General features: G+C 41.5%; 1 protein-coding gene across 4 annotated transcripts in view; it reads right to left on the reverse strand.

Annotated features, from left to right (window-relative positions):
• Positions 1-667: 667 nt before the first annotated feature.
• Stk33 (serine/threonine kinase 33) overlaps positions 668-24,155 on the reverse strand; it is a 182,879-nt gene continuing 159,391 nt past the window's right edge. For all 4 annotated transcript variants that reach the window (XM_045145756.1, XM_045145751.1, XM_045145752.1 and 1 more), the window contains one exon: positions 668-1,496. In XM_045145756.1, the coding sequence (XP_045001691.1) occupies positions 1,287-1,496 (210 nt within the window). In that variant the 3' untranslated portion in view covers positions 668-1,286. The remainder of the gene's footprint in view (positions 1,497-24,155) is intronic.

A 24,155-nucleotide genomic window follows, 5' to 3' on the forward strand; every position in this document is an offset into this window, starting at 1 on the left:
TAGAAGTGGCCAGATGTAGCCCATGGGCCATGTGTTGGACTTACTTGACTATACAGGCTACTGACAGGTCTTGAAATAATAATCCAGAAGAGAGAAAGCTCTGAAGAAGCTAGTTGTAGATAAAATTCAATTTATACTGGGCATGTTTGGACATCAGCTTTGCCCAAGGACAGTGTGCTGAACACATAGGGAAACACTGGCAGAGCCCTCAGCCTGATTAGGATAGCACACTAGTGTTCTCTGGCCTGTGCACACCACAAGGGTGTTTCTAAACTAACAAGCAGCCACACGCGCACATCACTTGGCCTTGAGAAGATCTGTAGGTGTGCATCATTTTGTACACAAACTGACAATCCCATGAGTGGTAGGAATAAAACCAGGTTATCACTGTGTAAATATAAAAGCAAATACAGATGCTTTCCTAAACATTTGTTTGGGACATCAAGAGAGGCATCTACTTACTCCATTTAACCTCCAACAGCAGAACTGCTTAACTAGGTGGAGAAGGGGCGGGGGGCAAGGCAAGTCCTGGCACTTTGTTCTGTGCGTCCAGCCTTGCGCCCTGCCCAGAGCACACGCCTCAGCTCGGCAACAGGCCGTCTTGCTACCCAGATAGTCTTAGAAGGCTTGTGCCTACCTCTCCTTAGCATAAAAATTAGTGTGCACAGGTAGCAAACTGGTTTTTATTGATTTAATTAATACATTAGAAATTTAGCAGCAAGTTAATGGCAAGTAATAACAAAATGTCCTATTTTCCTATATTTAAAATAAGTTTTCTTAAAGAATCTCTAGCAACTACAGTCACAAAAACACATGTGAGGAAATGAGGCACTTCTGCCACACGTGTGTGGTGATTCCGTGAGTCATCTTCAGATGGAGTCCTCTACTGCAAGGCACACAGAATTATTCTGAAACCTCCATTACCACTTTCGGCCTCTTGTTTTCCCTAACAAATAATTGTGCCTAAATATAAGAATTCAGAGTAAAACTGAGCAAGCATGCCCACAGCTTTGTACTGGGGGCACCTGTCCCTAAGCAACCGTGATTACCTGGGGTTGGTGTCAGCCACAGCCTGCTGTCAGGCCTGTTGGAAGCTGCCCTTTAATGGCCCGTGCAGCGCATGCTGCTTTAGAGATGCCTGGCTTCAGTCTTAAGCTGGTGCAGACGCTGGCGGGCTCTGCAGAGCCGGGGGCTGACGGCTCAGTGTGGCCTGCCTCTGCGCTCCTCTCCCTCCCTTGGGCCCCGAAACAAACTTCTTCCCGTCCTGTGCCACACCAGAAGGAACCTCAGAGTTTCTTTTTGCCTCGAGACAGAAAGGAGGATTTCGTGGTGTGCTTGGATGTGGTTCCCTGGCTTACTATCCTGGGACTTCGCTCCTCTCCCTTGAGTTCAACAGAAAGGGCTTTGCTGGAGGAGGTCTGGTCTGAGGAGCACACGTTGTCATTCGTGTCTGCCTTCCTACTGGTTTCAGGCAAATTCTCTGGAACAGAAGTGGACTACAAATGAAAGAAAAGGCCTGGGTTAGTTTTTGGATACAAAACAAGTGCACATCAGCTCAAGGAAACAACGCTTTGTCCAGGATATGCATTGGAACACTCTAGATTCATGTAGGACTATGAGAAATGCCCACCGGCTCCTTCCCCACCTCCATGTGAACTGACTCACTCAGTGTTTGGTATAGAGCAAACCATTCAGGCTGTTTCAAAAACCTTGTCCATGCAAAACAGAACTGTGCAGTAAGTATCGTCCACTTGCACACGGATGCACTCATTTCTTGTCATGTGTAGGGAGGCCTTGACGAGTACACGGGAGTGCTCTTTCTAACCTGGGCACAAAGCTGCTGCACTTGAGCCTGCCACATGCTTACCATCCCCCCACACTCACTCCGGGCATGGGCCTGAAGTACCAATCACACCAAGTAGGAAGGTCTGTAGACCTCTTGGAGTCTCAACTCCTCACTGGTAAAGGGGGTGTTGTAGTCAGCTCCACGTTGCTGGGATGAACTTCCACACCAGACACAGTTTATGGGAGGAAGGGATTTATTTGAAGCTACAGATCCAGAGGACGTTCCGCTGATGATGGGAGAAGCCGGCCCCCTTTCACGGATGCAAGCAGAGAGGCACAGTCAGGCGCCAGCACCACAAGCCAGAGCAAAGCCAGCAGCCCAACGGCAGGGATCCGGGCAGGGCTCAAGCGCTCTGTGTACCTTTAGGCTGGAAATCCCATTCGCCTCCACCAACACCTCCTCTAGCCAAGTGGCTGGAGACAAGCTTTTAATCATAAAACACCTGAGTCTATTGGGGACATACATTCAAACTATTGGGGGGGGGAGGGAATGAATGAGGGTGTGGCCACAAAAGTAATGTAGATGTTTAAAGCAGAAATAAAAGGTTGTAACTGGCAACAGCATGTCCTTTGATCACCCTACTCCACAGATAGAAGAAAACCGCCTTGAATCCTGAGGTCTCAAGGGAGACAGAGCTCACTCTGACCTTAGGCTCATTTATAGAGCCATCACTTTAATTAAGTGAAGCTGAGCAGAGAAGCTAAAAGAGCAGGGGATGTCCCAGGAGGCTGACAAGGCAGGTCAGAGCAAGCTTTCATTGACCAGGACCATTTGGGAAAGCACATGAGGCTAACATTCTGGTAAATTGAGTACACTTGGACTAATAAACAGGTTAACAATGGTCAAAGAATGTGAAAGATCCCACAAACACGAGGCACACAGATGAGTGTTTCTTTGCTCACTCTGGCCCTTGTGACACAACAACATGCTTTGTCTGCACTGGCAGACACTCTGTGAGCATCTGCCCAGTGACTAAGTGAGTTCTACACTGCAGCAAAACTGGGTCATTGTCACTCTCTGGGTCCCTTATTTCAAGAAAGAGAAGATATGTCCCATGTTTGTTTATACCACATAGTCCTTAAACGTGTGCTTTGCAAATCATCCTCAGGCCTGATTTATCAGGCTGTGCTCATTCATGAGCAGGTGATACCTCAAGAGCATTTTGTACCTTGAAATTTAATTTGTACATATTTTTAAATATTTTGTTTATTTATTTGAGAGCGACAGACAGAGAAAGAAAAGTGGCAGGTAGCTAGTGAGAGAGAGAATGGGCACGCCAGGGCCTCCAGCCACTGCAGACAAACTCCAGATGCGTGCGCCCCCTTCTGCATCTGGCTAATGTGGGTCCTGTGGGATCAAACCTGGAACCAGGGTCCTTAGGCTTCATAGGTAAGCACTTAACTGCTAAGCCACTTCTCCATCCCAAATTTGTACAAATTTTGAAATGTAAAAATGTCTCTTCCTCTACTCTTCTTCACCCAAGAGAACCTGCGGATTGTTTCTGTTGTATTATTTCAAGAAGCAGAAGATGCTTATATCTTTGCTACTCTCTGAAGAAGACTGCGTCCTGCCACGGAAAACTATGTTCACTGACGGGGCAAAGATGCAACACCCTGGAGTTCTAGGATCCTTCAGAGGGACCAACTACTTTCTGCTGTACAGTTTTGGTCTCCAAGACATGGAACCCATTTGGAATTTTCAATTCATAAAAGTTAATTAACTTTATATACAAATACTATTAAAAGACAAAGCTAAGCATATAACCCTCTCTCCCATTTGACATTTCAACTTAGATTATTATCCAGGTAGTTGAGGAAATGTTTTACAATATGCCCAGTACAGCTATTATCCTATAAACCAGGTGCAGCTTCAGTCATTTGCTTTTTAATGGGCTCGTATTAGTACCTGGCGACTGTCTCCCTCCCTGCACTGCTCCACTTTCAGCACACCTGGCTCGGAGGCTGAGGTCGCCAGTCTCTGCACACAGGTCAGCAGTGTGCATGTCCCCCCAGGACTGCACAGGCTACAATATTTTCTCTTGGAAAGAGAATCTTCATATAATTCTTAAAATCTTCTGAAAATGTGGTTAAAAAAAGAAAGAAAGAACCAAGGAAAGAAAGGAAAAAGAAAGAAACCCAAAATGTCTAGTAGATTTTGGGGTAGAAACATGACGTTTCTTTCATCATGTAGCAAGATAAGGAAAATCACACTTCTCTGCCACATGTATTTTAGTAATTTAAAGAAGTACATAATAGTTTAATAGTCACAATGTCCAAAATTTCTTCACTTCCTAGTTAACCCTGTTGCCAGCAAAAAAAACCCAATTCTGTCAATTTCCAGAGAGATTTTACGCATCTTCTGGTAAACACATGCAAGCAGTGTACCAGGACGTTCTTCCGTCATCGTTTTCTTGGTCACAGGACACAGTCTAATGCTGACAATCTCATATGGCTCAAACCTTCCCCATGGCCCTGACCTTTCTTTCACCTTTGCGCATAAATGGTAGTGCACTATACACATCCTTTTAAAAAATTTTTTTGTTTATTTTTATTTATTTATTTGAGAGTGACAGACAGAGAGAGAAAGAAGCAGATAGAGAGAAAGAATGGGTGTGCAGGGGCCTCCAGACACTGCAAATGAGCTCCAGACGCGTATGCCCCCTTGTGCATCTGGCTAATGTGGGTCCTGGGGAATGGAGCCTCAAACCGGGGTCCTCAGGCTTCACAGGCAAGCGCTTAACTGCTAAGCCATCTCTCCAGTCCTATGTACATTCTTTTATTCCTTGATTTTATTTTTACAAACCTAATGATTATTTTAACACCTATGGCAATTCACAGAGTGCTCATTCTGTCTTCAGACTGGGCAGTAGCTCTCTAGCTCGGATGCACCATGGTTTGTGGGGCTCATTCCTTTACAACACACCTTCAGGTTGTCTCCACACTTTAACTATCATAGCAGTAACAGGAGTACACTTGGCTGTGTGTAATTTTGCACACATGCACCAAACCTGCAAGACACTTTAGAAGTAAAAATCCACAAGATAAAGGCTTATGGACTGGTAATTCTGAAAACTATCACCAGATTACCTTCCATTACTATTGTGCCAATTAATACTCCTGCCCTCATCCTGAGGAGGACCTGCCTGTTTCTTTGTCACTTTGGAGCTTCATGCATGTTGAAACTGATTCTGACAATCATACTTTCATTAAGCCTCCGAATTTGCCTACAACTAGCTGCAATGAAACAAATCACAGTATTTGTTCCCTCATTCCTTGTTAGCATCAGTGCAAATATACTAATGTTTATGCAAACATTTACTGCAAGTGCTTTACCTGTGACAAGCTCCTGTCCCCACCCTTCCTCTCTGCATTGAGCTTAGAAGCAGAATTCTAATGGTTGTTTATCCTAATGGTTGTATTGTTTTTTCTTTTTAGAGCCTGAGACTTCCCTCTGGGCGCCGCCTCACTGTAACCATCCACCGAGGCCAGCCCAGATGGATGCAGAATGGCCCTGTCAGTGCTCTTGGGGCAGGCTGCACCTATGAAGAGCCCAGTCTCCCATCTGTGAGGAACATAAATAGCCAAAGCAGATTCCTGCTTCTATGCGTCTTCTAGAAATGAACAAATCCTAATTTTTCAGGAATTTCTTTTGTTAGGTTATAGACCATCTAAGTTTGTGTTTCTCTTTTCCTCTTTCATATCTAGTGGAATTAACTCCTCAGGGATCTCTGCTGTCGCTGGTGCAATTTTATTTTTGTAAGTAATAGGACAGAGAAATGAAAAGTGAAATTGCCAAGGTCACGGGATCTTACAGGTCAGAAAAGGCAAACAGAAGGAGAGGTGCTCCCTTTGGCCTGTTTGGAGGAGGGAAATGACAGAAGAATTTCAACGTTCGCTCCTAGGGAGAAGATCCTGAGTGACTATCCTGAGACTGCTGTCTATCTCTTTATCAGTCCGTGAGAGGATGAGAAGATGGCTGTATGAAGATACTATGTCTCCAAAGGACCACTGCACAGAGGCAAGAACCGGGCTGCTTCAGAGAGCATCTCAGACACCAAAGGGAAACCCTTCAATCCTTCTATAAAACCTGGTGAAACCATAAGTGAGATGTTTTACCGACTGGCTACTAATGTAACCAAGAGGTGGGGATTCCTTTAGAAGAGTGGTCTTCAGGCTAAAAATAAAGACTATTAAACTATGACATGAAGAAGGGGTAGATCCAGCACTGCAGAGCGGGAGGTCAGATCTGAGTGCGACAGCCAGGCACGGCGCTCACACCAGGGCTGTCCCCAGTAGCGTTTCAACTGTTCTTTGCCTATGACAATTCTTGTCACTTGAGATAGTTAAAGAACAGTTAGTCCTACTAGAGGCAGTGATAAGAAGATGACCTCACATGTCTCCCCTGGCTGTAGCTTTTTGTCATTTAGTACCTTTGGTCAGATTTCTGTAGCTTGTATTATTAATCTTGAAAAGGGGGTCCATGTGTGCAAGGGAAAGATATGTAACAAGAAATGGGGCTAAATATACATATTTCATCATTCACTGGCGTAACTTTAACCTGATGAACTTATCTGGTGATAACGGATGCAAAACCTGTCAGCTCTCGGCATATCCCTGAAAGTTAATACCAGCACATGATTACTAGACACTGTTACCATTTCTCTGAATTTTGAGTAAAATACATGCTATTTAAGTAAAGTGGTTTATCACCATAGCAACCACTTCTAGAGTCACACATTCAAATTATAGGCCTGTACAAGGTCCAAATGACAAAATTCTGATACAACTTTTCTGCTCTAGTTTTGCTCATGATGGTCATCTGTCTTATCTCACATGCCTGTGGTTTTCAGAAGAAAAAAGGAAGGGAAAGAAAAGTAGAAAGAAATCAACCTCCAAATATACAGACTTCTTTTGTAAGGTACCAACATAAAGATCTCAGTCTTGTGTGGAGCTAATGAAAGTAAAATGTAACTTGCTAATTAGAGAAAGATATAGATATCTTTCCATTCTTTGTAGCTAGAGCATAATTTCTATGCAGTAGAAATCACAAAGTCCAAGTGCACAGTCTGAGGAATTTTGACAAATGCATAGGCTTGTTTGTGTAACCGGCGTCACAGTCAAGAAATGGGAGACTTCAGAACGTAGGGTGCATGCAGCTCAGTGGCACAGTGCTTGCCTAGCGCACAAGGCCCTGGATTCAATCCCAGCACGGGAAGAATCGCCAGAGAGTGCCTTTGTATCCCATTTAATTCTTACAGTTTATCCTCAGGCCACAACTGTTCAGATTTGTGAACACAGTTTGTCTTGAGAAATCTTACAAACATAAGGAGTACAATGTGTGTTCTTCTGTATGTGCGACTTCTTTTGCTTAACATTGTAGTTAAACTTTTATTGAGATATTTGTAGATTCTTGTGCTAATATAAGGTTCCTAATGTTCATCTGTGTATTGGAACTCACTTTTTTCTAATAGTATTCTGTTACATGGGTTTGCCATTTTCTAAACATTCTTCAGTTAATGGACATTTGGGTTGTTCCTCCTTGTAGAATGTTTATATGTAAAAATGCTATCAATATCCTATAAATCTTTATGGGAATTTATAAATCTCTCTGTAAATTTTGAATTGCTAGGTGAATGGCCAGTGAATGTTTAATTTTACAAGTAAATTTATAAGTACTGCCAACTTATATTTTGAAAAGACTCCTCAGATTGTACCATTCTGGTTTCCTACCAGTAATGTAAGAAAACTCCACTTTTTCCATATCCTTACCAACTTTTTATTGCCTTTAATTTTGACAATTCTAGAATGTACATAGTGATACCTTATTACAGCCTTAACTTTCATTTGTCCTGATGGTTGATGACTGGGATATTTTTGCATGCTTACTGACTGCTTGCATAGCTCCTTATCTGTAATGCCTTTATCATTACTGAGGGACAGAAGTTGTCTTCACATTTTGAATGCAAGTCCTCTGTCAGATATATTTATTGAAAATATTTTCTCTGAGGCTTGTTTTTTTCATATCCATTTTAAAAATATTTATTTACTTACTTGACAGAGAAAGAAGGAGGGAGAGACAGGAGAGAGACAGAGAGAGGGGGAGGAGAAAATGAACATGCCAGGGCCTCTAGCCACTGCAAATGAACTCCAGATGCATGAGCCCCCTTGTGCATCTGGCTAATGTGGGTCCTGGGGACTCAAACCTGGGTCCTTTGACTTTGCAGACAAACGTCTTAACCACTAGGCAATCTGTCTAGCCCTTCATATCCATTTAAAAAATATATTTTACTTATTTATTTGACAGAGAGATGTGCCAAGGCATATAGCCACTACAAACAAACACCAAATGCATGTGCCACCTTGTAGATCTGACATTACATGGGTACTGAGGAATTGAACTTGGATCCTTGGCTTTGCAGGCAAGTGCCTTAACCACTGAGCAATCTCTCCATACCCCTGTTTCTTCATATTATTTTAGGGAAATGTGTGTTTATTATTGATAAAGTCCACTTTGTCATCTTTGAGAAGTGTTTTCTGTGTTTTAAATAATTTTTGTACCCTGGATAGAAGGCTTTCTCCTAGGAATTTCATGGTTTATCTTTCAGATTTCTGTTCACTCATATCAAATTAATTTTTGTACTATTTTGAGCTCCTTTTCCTCCATATACCTATAAATAAATACTATTCTAGTACTATTTATGAAAAACACTCTACTGAGTGTTGGAAGACTCAAAAATCAACTGACCATGTAAGTATGGGCCTATTTCTAGATGCTCAATATTATCCCATTTATTTACTTGTCCTTATAGGAATGCCACACAATGTTGACTGCTACAGCCATACAGTAATTATTGAAATCAGGTCCATAAATCCTTAAAAGTTGAATTTTTTATGTTTAGTTAGTTTGGCTACCTTAGACTATAAATTTATGAATCAACTTAATTTTAATCAGAAAATCAAGTATTGTAGATTTCAACTTGAATTGGTTTAAGTTATAAATCAGTTAGGTGAGAACTGACATGTTAACAGTCTCAGCTATTCCAATCCATGAACATAGGATATTTCTCCAGATAGTTCAGTCTTTTTCAGTTTTATTCAAGCATATTATGTGGGTTTAAAATTCACTGTACACAGGGTTAGTGGTTAGGCACTTGTCTGTGAAGCCTAAGGACCCAGGTTTGATTCCCCAGTTCCCACATAAGCCAGATGCACAAGGTGGTACATGAGCTGAGTTCATATGCAGTGGCTAAAGGTCCTGGTGTGCCCAATTTCCCTCTCTCACCTGCCCCTCTCAAATAAATAAAATATTTTTTAAAACTTTGTACATATTTTGTTATGTTTATGCTTTATAATAACATTTCAAATGGTATTTAAAACTCTTGTATTGCAGGTACCCATTGCTAGTGTATAAAATTATAATTGATTGTTTATATCACTAATTCACTTTGTGTATATTCCTTGGAATTTTTCATGAACACTATATTGCCATCTGCAAGTGAAGACAGGCTTATTTTTCCTTTCTATTCATATAATTTTATTTCTTTTATTTGGCTTGTTGTGTTGTCTAGGACCTCTATATGATGGGTAACAGAAGTGAGAGATTATCCTTGCCTTCCTTCTACCTTTAGTGGGAACATATTCACTATTTTACTATGAAGACTGATCCAAGTGTCACTTTTGAGTTTATTTTATAAAATTCTTCTTTATGTAAAAGAAGTTCCCTTCTATTCATCTATGCCGAGGGCTTCTCTCAGCAGGAATAGCTGTACTGACTTCTGACAAAAGAGACTTTAAACTAAAAGTACTCAAAGGAGATAAAGATGGATGCTTCATACTCATTAAAGGAGCAATTCAAAAAGCACCTATTACAATTATAAACTTATATGAAAAAAACACAAGAGCACCTAACTATATAAGCAAAGTTTAATAAACAATAAAATATATAAATCCCAATACAATAATAGTAGGAGACTTTAATACCCCACTATCCTCAATAGATAGATCTTCTAAGCAGAAAATAAACAGAGAAGCAATGGTGCTAATCAATACAGACTAAATGGACTTAACAGATTCCTATAGAACATTCCACTGTATATCTACTGAACATACATTTCTCTCAGCAGCTCATGGAACCTTCTCCAAAATAGACCATATATTAGGACATAAAGTATGTCTCCACAAATTTAGAAAAATTGATAAATTCCCTATATAATATTTGACCACAGTGAATTAAAATTAGAAATTAACAGTAACACTAGAAAACACCCCAACTCCTAAAGACTGCAACACTACAATGAATGGGTTGTTGAAGAAATCACAAAGGGCAGCCATAAATTTATCAAACCACAATGAAAACACAACATACCAAAAGTTATGGGACACAATGAAGGCAGTTCTAAGAAGTTTATAGCACTAAATGCCTACATGACAAAAACAGACAAATCTCGAATAACCTAAATATCTATTTGAAGGTGCTGGGAAAACAAGAACAGTCCAAGCCCAAAAGTATCACATGGAAAGAAATGATCAAGATCAAAGCAGAAATCAATGAACTAGAAATAAAGACAACAATTAAATTGATGAAATGAAGAGCTGGTTCTTCAAAAATAAACAAACAAACAAGATTGATAAACCGCTGGCCAAAATGATCAAAAGGAAAAGAGATTGCCAGGTAGGGTGGCACACATCTTTAATTCCAGCATTTGGGATGCAAAGGTAGGAGAATCACCAAGAATTCAAGGCCAGCCTGAGAGTATATTGTGAATTCTAGGCCAGCTTAGGCTAGAGTGAGACCCTACCTCAAAAACCAAAAAGAGAAGACTCAAATCAACAAGATTAGAAATGAAAACAGAGCCATCACAACTGATATCAAAAATATTGAAGAACCATCAGGGCATATTTCAAAACAATTGTTTCAAAACCTAGAAAAAAATGAATTCCTTGACTCATAACACCTTCCAAAACTAAATCAAGAACAGATAAGACTTCCTAAATAAATCTATTACTTCTAACTAAATTTTTTAAAAAGTAATTAAAAAGCTCCCAACCAAAAAAAGTCCAGGCCCAGATAGATTCACCATGAAGTTCTACCAAACGTACATTCAAGAAATCACTTCTTCTCAAATTATTTCTTACAATTGGAAAAGAGGGAATGCTCCCAGACTCTTTCTATGAACTCAGTATTATTCTAAATGCCTAAATCAGACAGAAACCCAACAAAAATAGAAAATCCTAGACAGTCCCTAATGAAGTTAGTCACAAAAATTCTTAATAAAATCACCACAAACCAAATTCAAGGACACATCAAAAGCATCATCCATCTTGATCAAGTAGGCTTCATCCCAGGGATACAGGGATGGGTCAACACATGGAAATAAATAAATGTAATTCACCACACAAACACAAGAATCACATAATTATTTCAGTAGATATCAAAAGGGTAAAATTATTGATATTAAAACACTGGAGAGACTAGGGTTGAAGGGAACATATATCAACACAATAAAGTTTATAATGCACCTAAGGCCTAGATCATATTTAATGGGGAAAGTTTTGAAGCATTCCTATTGAGGTCTGGAACAAGACAGGGATGCCCATTCTCACCATAATTTTTTTTTTTTTTTTCTCAAGGTAGGATATCACTCTAGCTCAGGCTGACCTGGAATTCACTATGTAGTCTCAGGGTGGCCTTGAGTTCATGGTGATCCTCCTACCTCTGCCTCCCAAGTGCTGGGATTAAAGACGTGTGCCACCACAACCAGCTCACCATAGATTTTTTAAATTTATTTATTTATTTGAGAGAGAGAGAGAGAGAGAGAATGGGTGCACAAACAAACTCCAAGTGCATGAGCCACCATGTGCATCTGGCTTATGTAGGTCCTGGGGAATCAAACCTGGGTCCTTGGGCTTTTCAGGCAAGTACTTTAATCACTAAGCCATCTCTCCAGCCCTCACGCTACTTTTTCAACACAGTTCTTGAAGGTTTATTCCAAGCAATAAGACAAGAGAAACAAATAAAAGGGATATAAATTGGTAAGGAAGAACTCAAACTAGTCCTACTTGCAGGTGACATGATTCTATATGTGAATGACCCCAAAGACTCCACCAAAAAACTTCTAAAGGTGGTAAATTCTCTCAGTAACGTGAACAGATACAAAAACCAATACACAAAATCATTAGCCCTCCTATATGCCAAAGATAAATTATAAAGTAAGAGATAAGTGATACTATCCTATTTTCAATAACCACACAAAAAAGTAACTACCTTGGAATATCACTAACCAAGGAAGTGAAAGACATATACAAAGAAAACAAACAAAAAAAAAACTGAAGAAATGAAATAGAAGAGGATATGATAAGATGGAAAGCCCTCCCATTCTCATGGACTGAAAGAATTAATATTGTGAAAAATGGCCATGCTATCAAAAGCATTGTACAGATTCAATGCAATTCCAGTAAAAATTCCAGCAATGTTCTTCACAGAGATAGAAAAAACAGACTCATTTCTAAATCCAAGCAACTATAACTACCTTGTCTTTGACAAAAGGGCCGAAAATACACCTGGGTAAAAGAAAGCATCTTCAACAAATGGTGCTGGAGAAATTGGATAACCACATATAGAAAAATAAAATTAGACCCACTCCTCTCACCCTACACAAAAGCCAACTCCAAATGGATTAATGATCTCAACATAAGACCTGAAATTCTAAATCAACTAGAAGAAAAAACAGGAAAAACATGCCAAATATAGGTATACAGAAAGACTTCCTGAATAAAACCCCAACTGTTCAGGAAACTAGATCAACACCCAGCCACTGGGACCTCTTGAAACTAAAAAGCTTCTGTACACACAAGCAAGCCGTCAACAGAGTCAATAGCCATCCTATAGAATGGGAGAAAATTATCACCAGCTATACCTCCAACTAGGTCTAATATGTAGAATCTACAAAGAACTAAAAAAAAAAAACAAAAAAAAACTAAACAATAAAAAATGCAAATAACCCAATCAAAACTGAGGTAGTGATTTGAACAGAGAATTCTCAAAGGAAGAAATACAAATGGCTATTATACATTTAAGAAGATGTTTAATATCTCAGGCCATCACAGAAATGCAATACAGAACAACCCTGAGATGCCATCTCTCTGCAGTCAGAGCAGCCTTCCTCAAATAACTGAATGACACCGAACGCTGAGGCAGTGGGGAAAGAAGTCTTAGCCCTGGTGGGGAGCAAACTTGTACAGCCACTATGGGAAGCAGCATGGAGGCTCCTGAAAAATATAAACCTGCCATTTGACCAGCTACACCACCCCTGGCACATACCCTAAAGGCTCCACTCTCCACTCGAGATACTCGCTCAATCATGTTGGCTGCAGCTCTGTTCACAACAGGTAAACTTGGGATCAGCCCAGATGCCCACCAACTGATGAATGGATGACGAAGATGCAGTACATATATACAATGGGATTTTACACATCAGTAAGGAAAAATGAAAGTGAAATTTTCCAGAAAATGGATGGCATTGGAAAAACTCATTCTAAGAAAGGTCATACAGGCACAGAAAGACGGACACCACATGTACTCTCTCATATTAGGTTCCTACCTGGGCCTAATTGGAAATGAGCACATATGGTAGTTAGCATCAGGCTCAGGTCTAAAAACTAGAGTGAGACCCGGAGAGAGAAGAAATGGATGGGGGAGGAGAGGAGGGGGCGCCTGACAGGTTGGGAAAGACACTGACTGTTGGGTGGGGCAGGTTTGTAGAGGGTGCAGAAGATGGGGAGGGGATTACTCAGAAGTCAAGATAGCGTGAATCAGATTCACAGCATGAATCATGGAAACCCTCTTCTGACTAGCATTCTACAAGACAAAACCACCAATAAAGGGGGAGGGGGCAGTTCAACAGAAGGTGGAGAAAGCTTAACCTTACAATCATGGCCTCTGGCTTGTAAATCCCAGACCCAGAATTGGGTTGCCCCTCCCACAGTGAGCTGTTGCCAGGGAGACCCATAAGGTCTCTAAAACAATGTAAGCCATTGTCCAAACACTTGATTACCTGCCAGAGCTAAAAAGTAAGACCCTATTGCTAAGACAGCTCAGGCTGCGGTCACAGGACATCAGAACACCACGCTGGAACGGAAAGGGAAACCAGCTCCTTCCTGGCGAGCCCTCACAGTGCTGCGGGAGAACAACAGTCACCAGCAGCATGAAGAAGCAGACTACGAAATCAGCCAGCCCGACACGACGTACATATTTGTGCAATAGTTGGCACACAGCCTCTATGGGTAACAACTTTTCTCTAATTGGACACGAGGCCTGCTCCGTGAGAGAGACCTCATATCTGGTACTGGAAACCAAGTCAGAATCCCATGGTCAGGAAACCCAGACTTCAGAGAGAAGCCCCCTCGGCCATTTGGAGAAGAGTGGCTTGTACACCAAAAGTCTCTCAAACAACTTTGCATATCTCCTTTAACCCAAATTGCTCTCACCCTTGGTTGGAGAATCTGTTTTATTTTACATGTGGTATAGAAAAATGGAGAAGGGACTAGATCTAGTGATAAGACAAGAAGATAGCTGACTGCCCACCATGAGACTTGCTACGTTTACCTCATCAGCCAGGTCCCAGGAGAAATGGTCGAGGAAGCAACAACATGAATACTCTTGTCACTGCAAGCCTGACAACCAGCCCCAGGATGATGGTGACAGTCGTGATGACTAAGCAAATCCTATCTAAGCAGAAATCCAGAGGCTACAAAGAACTCAACACTCAATAAAACTGCCAACAACCTGTCATGGGTCAAGGGAACATTGCGGAAGAGGGGACAGAAAGACTGTAAGAGCCACAGAATGGGTAGGAATGCCCTGAGGCAGAGTTTACCCACTATTCCATAGAACTACCTTAGGTCTTCATGACTCCACAGTGAACTCCATAATCCCACTGAGGAGGACCCCCAGGGTAATGAGAGTTGGGGTGAAAGGATAAAAAAATTAAATGAAAAATAAAAGTAGAATGAGAAAGGAGACAAAACATGTTCTAGTTAAATATGTACAGATGAAAAAGGTAGAAAAAAAGAAAAATTAAAGGCTGGAGAAATGGCTCAGTGTCTAAAGGCACTTGCTTGCAAGGTCTGTTGGCCTGGGTTTGATCCCCAGTACCCATGTAAAGTCAGATGCACAGAATAGTGCGTGTATCTGGAATTTGTTTGCAGTAAAAGGAGGCCTTAGCACACCCATACTCTCTTTCTGTCTGCTGCTTTGTCTCTGTCTCCCTCTCAAATAAATAAATAAAATGTTTTGTTTTTTTTTAAGAAAAACTGGGGAAAGAAGAGAAAAAAGAGAGAAATGATTCGATTAAAGATTTAAAGGGCTGGGTGTGGTGGCACATGCCTTGAGTCTCGGCACTTGGGAGGCTAAGGCAAGATGGTCACTGTGGGTCTGAGACCAGCACGGGGTACAGAGTGTGTTCCAGGTCAGCCTAGGCTAAGCGAGACCTGGCCTTAAAAACGCAACAAAAAAAGATTTTTAAAGGTATGGGCAAGAAAGAAAGGATGGAAAAATATTAAAATTAAATATTGAAAGGAGAAGAGATGGGAGAAATGAGAGAAAAACTACAATATATAAATGTTCAGACTAAGTAGGTATGACCCAAAAGTCTTAATTTGAAATAAAAAAGGGCTGGAGAGATGGCTTAGCTGTTAAGTGCTTGCCTGTGAAGCCTAAGGACCCCCGTTCGAAGCTCGATTCCCCAGGACCCACGTTAGTCAGATGCACAAGGGGGCACACGTGTCTGGAGTTCGTTTGCACTGGCTGGAAGCCCTGGCGCGCCCATTCTCCCTCTTTCTCTCTCTGTCTGTCGCTCTCAAATAAATAAAGTAACAAAAAAAAAAAAAAAGGAAAAGAAACAGATAAAGAAAAGCATTCAGGTTTCCTTTCCACAGAGAGTGTATGGGTAGAAAGCTCTCAGCTTTCGCTGAGACCTTTGCTGTGTGCCCCCTGGAGAGAGCACCCCTCGATTCTACAGGTGTTTGATCTTCGTCCCTCAGTGGTGACCATTCAGCTAGCAGAGGGAGTGGTGTTTGGGCATAAGCAGTTGTAATCACTCTCAGCTGCCCTAACCTGGGCAGAGAACAAGGCCTCCACCAGCACCAATTACACAGGTTTTCTTTTCTCTGCACATTCCTATGGCTGTTCTGGGATGAAGAGGGACCATGAAGTTACAAGCAAACACGCTGAATGGAAGACAGTGGACCTAGATCATCTGTACCCCTCATCCTCCAATTCTGGTGTTCTGAAATTCAGCTCCCACATATAATCACTTGGAATGGTTCATTCTGCTTCCCATCCCAGATCCCACAGCTGGTTTCCCAAATGGCTAGTGACCTTTGTGTCTTAAACTGGCTCCCACGACAAGGAGCTCTCAGTGATTCTGATTCATTGTGTTTCTCCCACAGCCACACTGGCCCTCTACTCCACCATTCACTGGACCAGGTGAATTGTCCTGGCATGATTTCTGCTCTAAGTTCCCAATGGAAAAATGTAGAGATCTTTGACTCCCAAAGCAGAAAGCTCAGACAAGACCTTTGTGAAAAGGCTGCCTGACACTGCACTGGTTCCGTCTTCGAAAGAAGGGCCCCGGTGCCAGCAAGCTATGAAAATGCCGCCCCTCTCTCTTTAGGCTGCACTTCTGCACAGTGCTGAGACCAGTGCTAACTGTATTTTCTGAGTTTCTCCCTCTTTCCTTTCCTTTCTTTTCCTTTTCCCTTTTCTTTCCTTTCCTTCCACCTCTACCCTCAACCTCGGCCAAACTGCCACAATATACTTTTTCCCATCCTATGCTCCAAAATCTCTGTGTTTTCAAGTCTCCACAATTCAACTTCACCACCTTCCCACCACCCAACTTGAAGGTCAGCTGTTCTCTCACCACACTGACTCCATCTCCCAGAGCAACACTGATTGTGTTTCTAATCCACCATTTTGGAGTCTTTCTAGGACTTTCTATGTACAAGGTCATGTGATCTGCAAACAAGGACAACGCATTTCTTTCCATTTTAGATGCCCCTCATTTCCTTCTGTTTCCTAATTGTTTTGGCTAGGGCTTCTAGTACTATGCTGAACAAAAGTGGGCATCCTCAACTTTCCTTTGAATTTACTACCCCAGCAACCAGAGGTGTGGTTTTGGGGTACAGCCAAGTAGGCATCCTGTTCTTCTCCAGATCCAGAAGAAAAACTAATAAATTTTTCCTTATTATGGAATATGATACATACTGTGGATTTTTCATATATAGCTTTTTTTTTTTTTTTTTTTTTTTTGAGGTAGGGTCTCTCTCTAGCCCAGGCTGATCTAGAACTCACTCTGCAGTCCCAAGCTGGCCTCAAACTCACAGTGATCTTCCTACCTCTGCCACAAGAGTGCTGGTATTAAAGGCATATGCCATCATGCCTGGCTTCATATATAGCTCTAAAAAAATTATTTGAGAGAGAAAGGGAAAAAAGAGGGGTTGAGAGCACAGGCACACCAGTCTCTTGCTGCTGTGAGGCAGCACCAGATACATGTGTCACTTTGTGCATCAGGCTTTACCTGGGTTCTAGCAAACTCAACCCTGAATATCAGGCTTTGTAAGTAAGGGCCTTTAACTGCTGAGCCATCTTCTCCAGCACCTATTTATGAGATTTACTGTGTTGAGATATATTCCTTTCAAACTTAACTTGTTTTATCATAAAAGTATGCTGAATTTTATTGTTTTCCTCACATCTACTTAAGTAATTGCATGTTTTTGTGCTTGATTTTTCAAAAAAATGTCATGTATTGCATTTATTTTTTAAAATATATTTTATTTATTTGAGAGGGAGAGAGGGAATGGGTGTGCCAGGGCATCCAGCCACAGCAAAGGAACTCCAGATGCAGGTGCACCCTTGTGCATCTGGCTTATGTGGGTCCTGGAGAATAGAACCAGGATCCTTTGGCTTTGTGAGCAAACGCCTTAACTGATAAGCCATCTCTCCAGCCCTATTGCATTTATTGATTTGCATAGTTGAACCATCCTTGCATCACTAGAATGAAGCCTATTTGATCATGATGATGGATCTTTTCAGTGTGCTGTTGAATTCAGTTTCCTAGTACTTACTGGAGGATTTGTACATCTGTTTTCATGAGCATTCCTTCTTTTTTTTTTTTTTTAAGAGACAGCAAGAGAGTGAAAGAGAGAGAGACAGAGACAGAGGGAGAATGGCCTGCCATGCCTCAGCCACTGCAATTGAACTCTAGATGCTTGTATCACCTAGTGGGCATGTGTGACCTTGTGTTTGCCTCACCTTTGTGTGTCTGGCTTACATGGGATCTTGAGAATTGAACATGGATCCTCAGGCTTCACAGGCAAGCATCTAACTGCTAAGCCATGTCTCCAGCCTGCATTCCTTTTTTGTTGCCTTCCTGTCTTGTTTGATGTCAGGGTGTGGTGGTTTGATTCAGGTGTCCCCCATAAACTTAGGTGTTCTGAATGCTAGGTTCCCAGCTGATGGATATTTGGGAATTAATGCCTCCTGGAGGGAGTGTATTGTTGGGGGCAGGCTTATGGGCTTTATAGCCAGTTTCCCCATGCCAGTGTTGGGCACACCCTCCTGTTGCTGTGGTCCATCTTATGTTAGCCAGGGGGTGATGTCCACCTTCTGCTCATGCCATCGTTTTCCCCTGCCATCGTGAAGCTTCCCCTTGAGCCTGTAAGCCAAAATAAAACTCTTTTTCCCAGAAGCTGCTCTTGGTTAGGTGATTTCTACCAGCAATGTGAACCGGACTGCAACACAGGGTAAGGATGGCCTCAGAGGATGAGTTTGGAAAGATTCCCCTCTCTCTAGTCTTTTAAAATAGTTCTGGAGAACTGGTATTGGGAGTTAGCATAAGTTTTTCTTTAAACACTTGGTATGATTCAGTAACACAACAACAGATCCCAAGCTATTCTTTAAAGACTTATGACTGATTCAATCTTGTTTAGTATTAGGTTTTCTTTATTTTTATAAAGATTCAATTTTTGTAGTTTGTATAGCCTGGGAACTTACCCATTTCTTTTGGTTTTCCCAATTTTTTGTTGTACTGTTCATAATAGCATTGTATGGTACTCTGTATCTCTGTAGCATTGGCTATAATGTCTCCATTTTTATCTCTTTTCATTTTTTTCTTAGTTTTAACTAGAGATGTGTTGATCTCATCTTTTCAAAAGACCAATCCTCTGTCCCAATTATCTTTCATACTACTTTCTTTAAGGGAATCTTTTTTTCATTTCATTACTGTCAGAAAAGATGCTTGGTATGATTCTGATTTTTTTTTTATCTGTTAAGACAGTCTATGGCCTAACACATGATCTAATCTGGAGAATATTCCATATACAGTTGAGAAGAATGTATATTCTGTAGCTGTTTGATAGTTTGTTTAGTAGATGCCTATTAGGTTCATTTGGTCTAAAATTCAAAAATGGTATGTTCTGTTGTTGATTTCTCTTTGAATGACCTGCTTATTGATGAAAATAGGGGACTAATGTCTCCTACCACTATTGTATTACAGTATCTCTCTTTCCCTTTAGATCTATTAACGTTTGTTTCACATATCTGGGTACTCCAGCATTGATTGCACAAATGCTTATAATTATTGGTAAAGGCTATGGAACCTTTAGGAGGTAGAGACCTAGCTGCTCAAAAATGCATGTTAATAATAATGGGGTTTTCAGTGTTATACCCTACCTCTGATTCTGCTAACTCCCTACTTTCTATCTGTTGCTATGATATAGCCAGTGGTCAGTTCCCACTGCCAATGACCAAGCCACTTCAGCCACCATGCCTACCCTGTAATGATAAACTGTATCCCCAGAACCATGAGCCAAAACAAGAAGAAAGAAAATTGATTTCAAAGCTTACTATTCATGAGTCCCAGTGATTCACCAGTCCTACTTCCCACAGAACTGGGATTATAGGTGTCATGGCCACACCCAGATGTTGATGTGGGTTCTGGAGATTTGAATTCAAGTAATCTAGGGCCCTCATACTTTCACAAGAAGCAAAGCACATTTAACCTTTGAGCCCACTCTCCAGGCCTGTATTTATTTATTTATTTATTTATTTTTTATTTTATTTTTTTTTCTTTTTCTTTTTTTAGGTAGGGTCTCACTCTAGCCCAGGCTGATCTGGAACTCACTCTATAGTCCCAGGCTGGCCTTGATCTCACAGTAATCCTCCTACCTCTGTGCCTCCCCAGTGCAGGGTTGAAAGGTGTGTGCTGCTACGCCTGGCGTCTGCCTTTGATTTTTGATATTTTATTACTGCGGGTCGTGAACTCCTCCTGTGTTGTACTTCATTGCACATATACGAACCTTCTGTAAATGGATGTTGGCTTCTTCCCTGAAATTAGGGAAAATTTCATCCAATAATTTTTGAAAAATGCTTTCTGGCCCTATTCCTACCTGTTCACCTTCTTGAATTCCTATTATGCACAGAATAAGTGTCTTGATGGTACCCCACAATTCCTATAAGCTTTCTTCATTCTTTTTCAGCCCTTTTGGGTTTTTCTTTTTGATCTTCAGTTGGGAAATTCCAAATGTTCCATCTTTAAGCTGACCGTTGAATCTTCTATTGTATTCTTTAGTTCACCCACTGAATTATTAATCCAGGATTGTTTAAATTATTTCCTTTTCTCTCCTTCTTTCTTGATTTTACATAGTTTCTCATTTAGTTCATGCACTATTTTCATATTTCACTTGATTTTCTTCATATATTTTTGGAGTTCGTTGAATTTCTAAGAGGATCATTGAGAATTCTTTTCCTCACATTTTACAGATCTCCCTTTCTTTAGGGTCCATGGCTGCAGCTTTCTTTAGTGATGTCATGGTCTGCTGCCTTTGTAATCCTTGTGTTCTTTCATTGGGCTTTCATGTTTGCAGGGGCGACTGTCTTGTCTAGCTTCTGCGCGATGCCATCAGTGTTTATACCAGCCTGTGATTTCAGTCGGAGCGGCGGTGGAGCTGGCTTTCAGGATCTCTGGGTGGCCAGGCCGCCTTTACTCAGAATTCCGTGGTGGCAACTGGCTTTGCTCTGCTCTCGGGCACGACTGCTGTTCATGCTCTGTAGTCAGGCTGACTGCTCAGCGCACAACTGCCACCGATCCAGCCAGGCTGCAGGTGTATTTGGTGGCACTGTGGTAGTCTAGGTGCTCCCGGGGTGCGATCTAGAGGTGCTTGTTTTAACTTTCAGGTGTGGCACAGCCAGTGCCTGTTAATAGTTGTAATTGGCCATTTGAGTGATGTTCTTCCCTGTGTGAGGTCTGAGGGAGGCCTTCCCAGCCCTGAAGAATGCTACATTCCAGGTGTTGTAACACAGAGCTTTGGTGTCTATCCCTAGAAAGAGCATGGAGGAAAGCGCTATTTAATTAACCCAAGCTTGGTTGTTATTTAGACTTGGTCGCTTCCCATTCAGGGTAGGGTCTGGGGATGGGTGGTCTTTGTGGTCCCAGGAAGCACAGATGAGTCCTGGCAGTTTTCAGAAATTATTGTGAGGGTCTTTCCTGCTCACTGGGCAGACTTGGGACTACAAAAGAAAGCTGGGTCTGGAGGCTGGCCTTCTAGGAATCAAGACAAAGCATCTCTACCTCTTCTGGGAGCCAAACAGACTCTGTGACTCGGTTGTATTGCTGCTGGCCGATTTGCTGTGTGTTCACTACAACTGCTGCTCTGGGCTCAGGAAGGTCCTGCTTTGTTTCTGTCATGCCCTGGAAGGTCCAGCTGTTCAATTTCTCTCAAGGTTCCCATAAGCTGACAACAGAAAGGGCTTCCCAGACAGAATACAGGGAAACTAGGTATCTGCTTTCCTTCTTTTCTCTTCTCTCTGGGGAAGCTGTAGGTTCTGAGGACCTTCCTCTGTGTGGCAATGTGAAGGAAGGAGAAGCAGTGGCCCAAACAAGACCTACTTTTTTACTCTATCAATGCAGATTTTTATTCTGTCCTGTGGAACACACGGGTGACTCAGTTTTATTCCCATATGTTGGGACCTCCACTCAGGTATTGTTTTCTGTGGACAGTTGCTAGTTGATCTCTCTGGGGTGCAAGGGAGGAAAGCAAAGGCTGGGATCTCCTACTTAGCTTTCTCACTGAGGTCTCAACATTCATTTCAGATTTTTCTATGTGTGTGTACATGTCTGTATTTATATGTATGTGGGTATACATGCACATGTGTGTGCATCCCTGTGGAGGCCAGAGGTCCACCTCTGGTGTCATCCTCAGGAATGTCTTCTTTTTTTTTTAATTTTGAGACAGGATTTCTCATTGTCCTGGCGCTTTAAAACCATGCTTGACTAGTTGGCCAGGTAGCCCCAGAGAACCACTTGTCCCTGCCTTCCCAGTGCTGGGATCACAAGCATACACCACTATGCTCAGTATTTCATGTGGGTATGACGTATCAAATTCAGGTATTCATGCCTACAAGGCAAGCACTTTACTGACTGAAATATCTTCTTAGCCCCTCATTCCAGGATTTTTATATTCCACCTTTTATTATTAAAAAGATTTGAGGAGTAGAAGTAATCTCAACATAAAAATTGATACAATGAACAATATATTTATCAAGATTTATAAAATATAAACATATAAATGTGTGAGAAGTCTATTTAAGAGGCAATAAAACTTCAGGAAAAAAAAAATCCCAACACATAAAGTATTCCTCCCAAGATACCACACTCAAACCTGAGCATGGGAAGGGCCGTAGAGGACACTGAAGGACGACTCTTTCCCACCTTGCAGAAACGGCTGCCACAGCACTCAAGCCATCCAAAGCCTGCTTGGAAGCTCCCAACAATCAGAAGTGGGGTTGCTGGTGAGTTCTGAGTATGGGGGGCTTTTTTTGTTCATGAAATCTGCATACGTGAAATGCTCTATATAGTGTATATTTGTACGCATGTATGTAGATGCCTGTGTGTATGCATGTGTGTGCATGAGTATGTACAGTATGTCTGGTTGTATATATGTGTGATTATACATGTGTATTCTTCCAAGATAGCCAACAGAAAGATAATCATCAAAGTATGTTCAACAAGAAATGCAGACATGGAGTTTAGAATATTATTTTTAAAGGAAACATAAAATAGTTATACTGCTAAACAATGCAGGGCTTATCAGACTAAGCAAGAGGAGAATTAAACAAGCATGTGACTGTAATATAATAAAGTGCGGTTATTTCACCACTTTCTAAGTCTTTATGTTATGCTCGTGGTCTACACATGTACATCTACTAGACACAGAAGTGCTCAGAAGAAAGCCAAAGTGGATCAACAGATCTCTCTCTTCCAGGGCCTCTCCTGCACAGTTTGGACAGGAATCGCAGTCTGGGAGGGCGCAGAAGGCAGTGCTGCTCCTTCCTGGCCCTGGGTCAGGGTTCACCCTGCCAGCACCCCTATGCTCTTCCTGTCTGCAGGCTGTGGAGAACTGCTCAGCAAGGACTCCTCACAGGACTTCTGAACTGTCCTGAGTCACATACAACACACTGGCAGGATGAGTAGTTTATTTATCTGTTTGGGTTTTTTGAGGTAGGTTCTCACTCTATCCCAGGCTGACCTGGAATCCACTATGTAGTCTCAGAGTGGCCTCAACTCACGGGGATCCTCCTACTTCTGCCTCCCAAGTGCTGGGATTAAAGGCGTGCACCACCACACTCAGCTAGGATGAGTATTTTATTCAAGAGCTAAGATAGGCTCCTTAATTATCAAGAGAGAAGGACAAACACATACAAAAAAAATCTTACAAACAAAAAAGAAAAAGAGTGGCTTGGGTCAACTATCACAATATACTGTTAAGAGGCTGAAACCTAGAATCAATAAAAATTCTAATAAAACTATATTGATCACAAAAAATGACTCTATATTTAGAACTAATAAGGTAATGTGAAAAATAGACTTAGTTGTTATAAAATTGTATACAGCCGGGCATGGTGGTGCATGCCTTTAATCCCAGCAATCAGGAGGCAGAGGTAGGAGGATCACTGTGAGTTCAAGGCCACCCTGAGATTACATAGTAAATTCCAGGTCAGCCTGAGCTGGAGTGAAACCCTACCTCAAAAAAAAAAAAATAATTGTATATAAAAGAAGGCTGGAACAATGGCTTAAAAGTTAAAGGTGCTTGCTTGCAAAGCCTGCCTGCCTGGGTTCAATTCCATATTATCTATGTAAAGTCACACACACAAACTGGCACATACAACTGGAATTTTTCTATAGCAACAAGAAGCTATGGTGTGCCCATGGTCTTTCTCTCAAATAAAAAAAGAAATACAAGTATATAATATTATA

Source organism: Jaculus jaculus, chromosome 3 (genome assembly GCF_020740685.1).
Source record: "Jaculus jaculus isolate mJacJac1 chromosome 3, mJacJac1.mat.Y.cur, whole genome shotgun sequence".
NCBI classification, from domain to species: Eukaryota; Metazoa; Chordata; class Mammalia; order Rodentia; family Dipodidae; genus Jaculus; species Jaculus jaculus.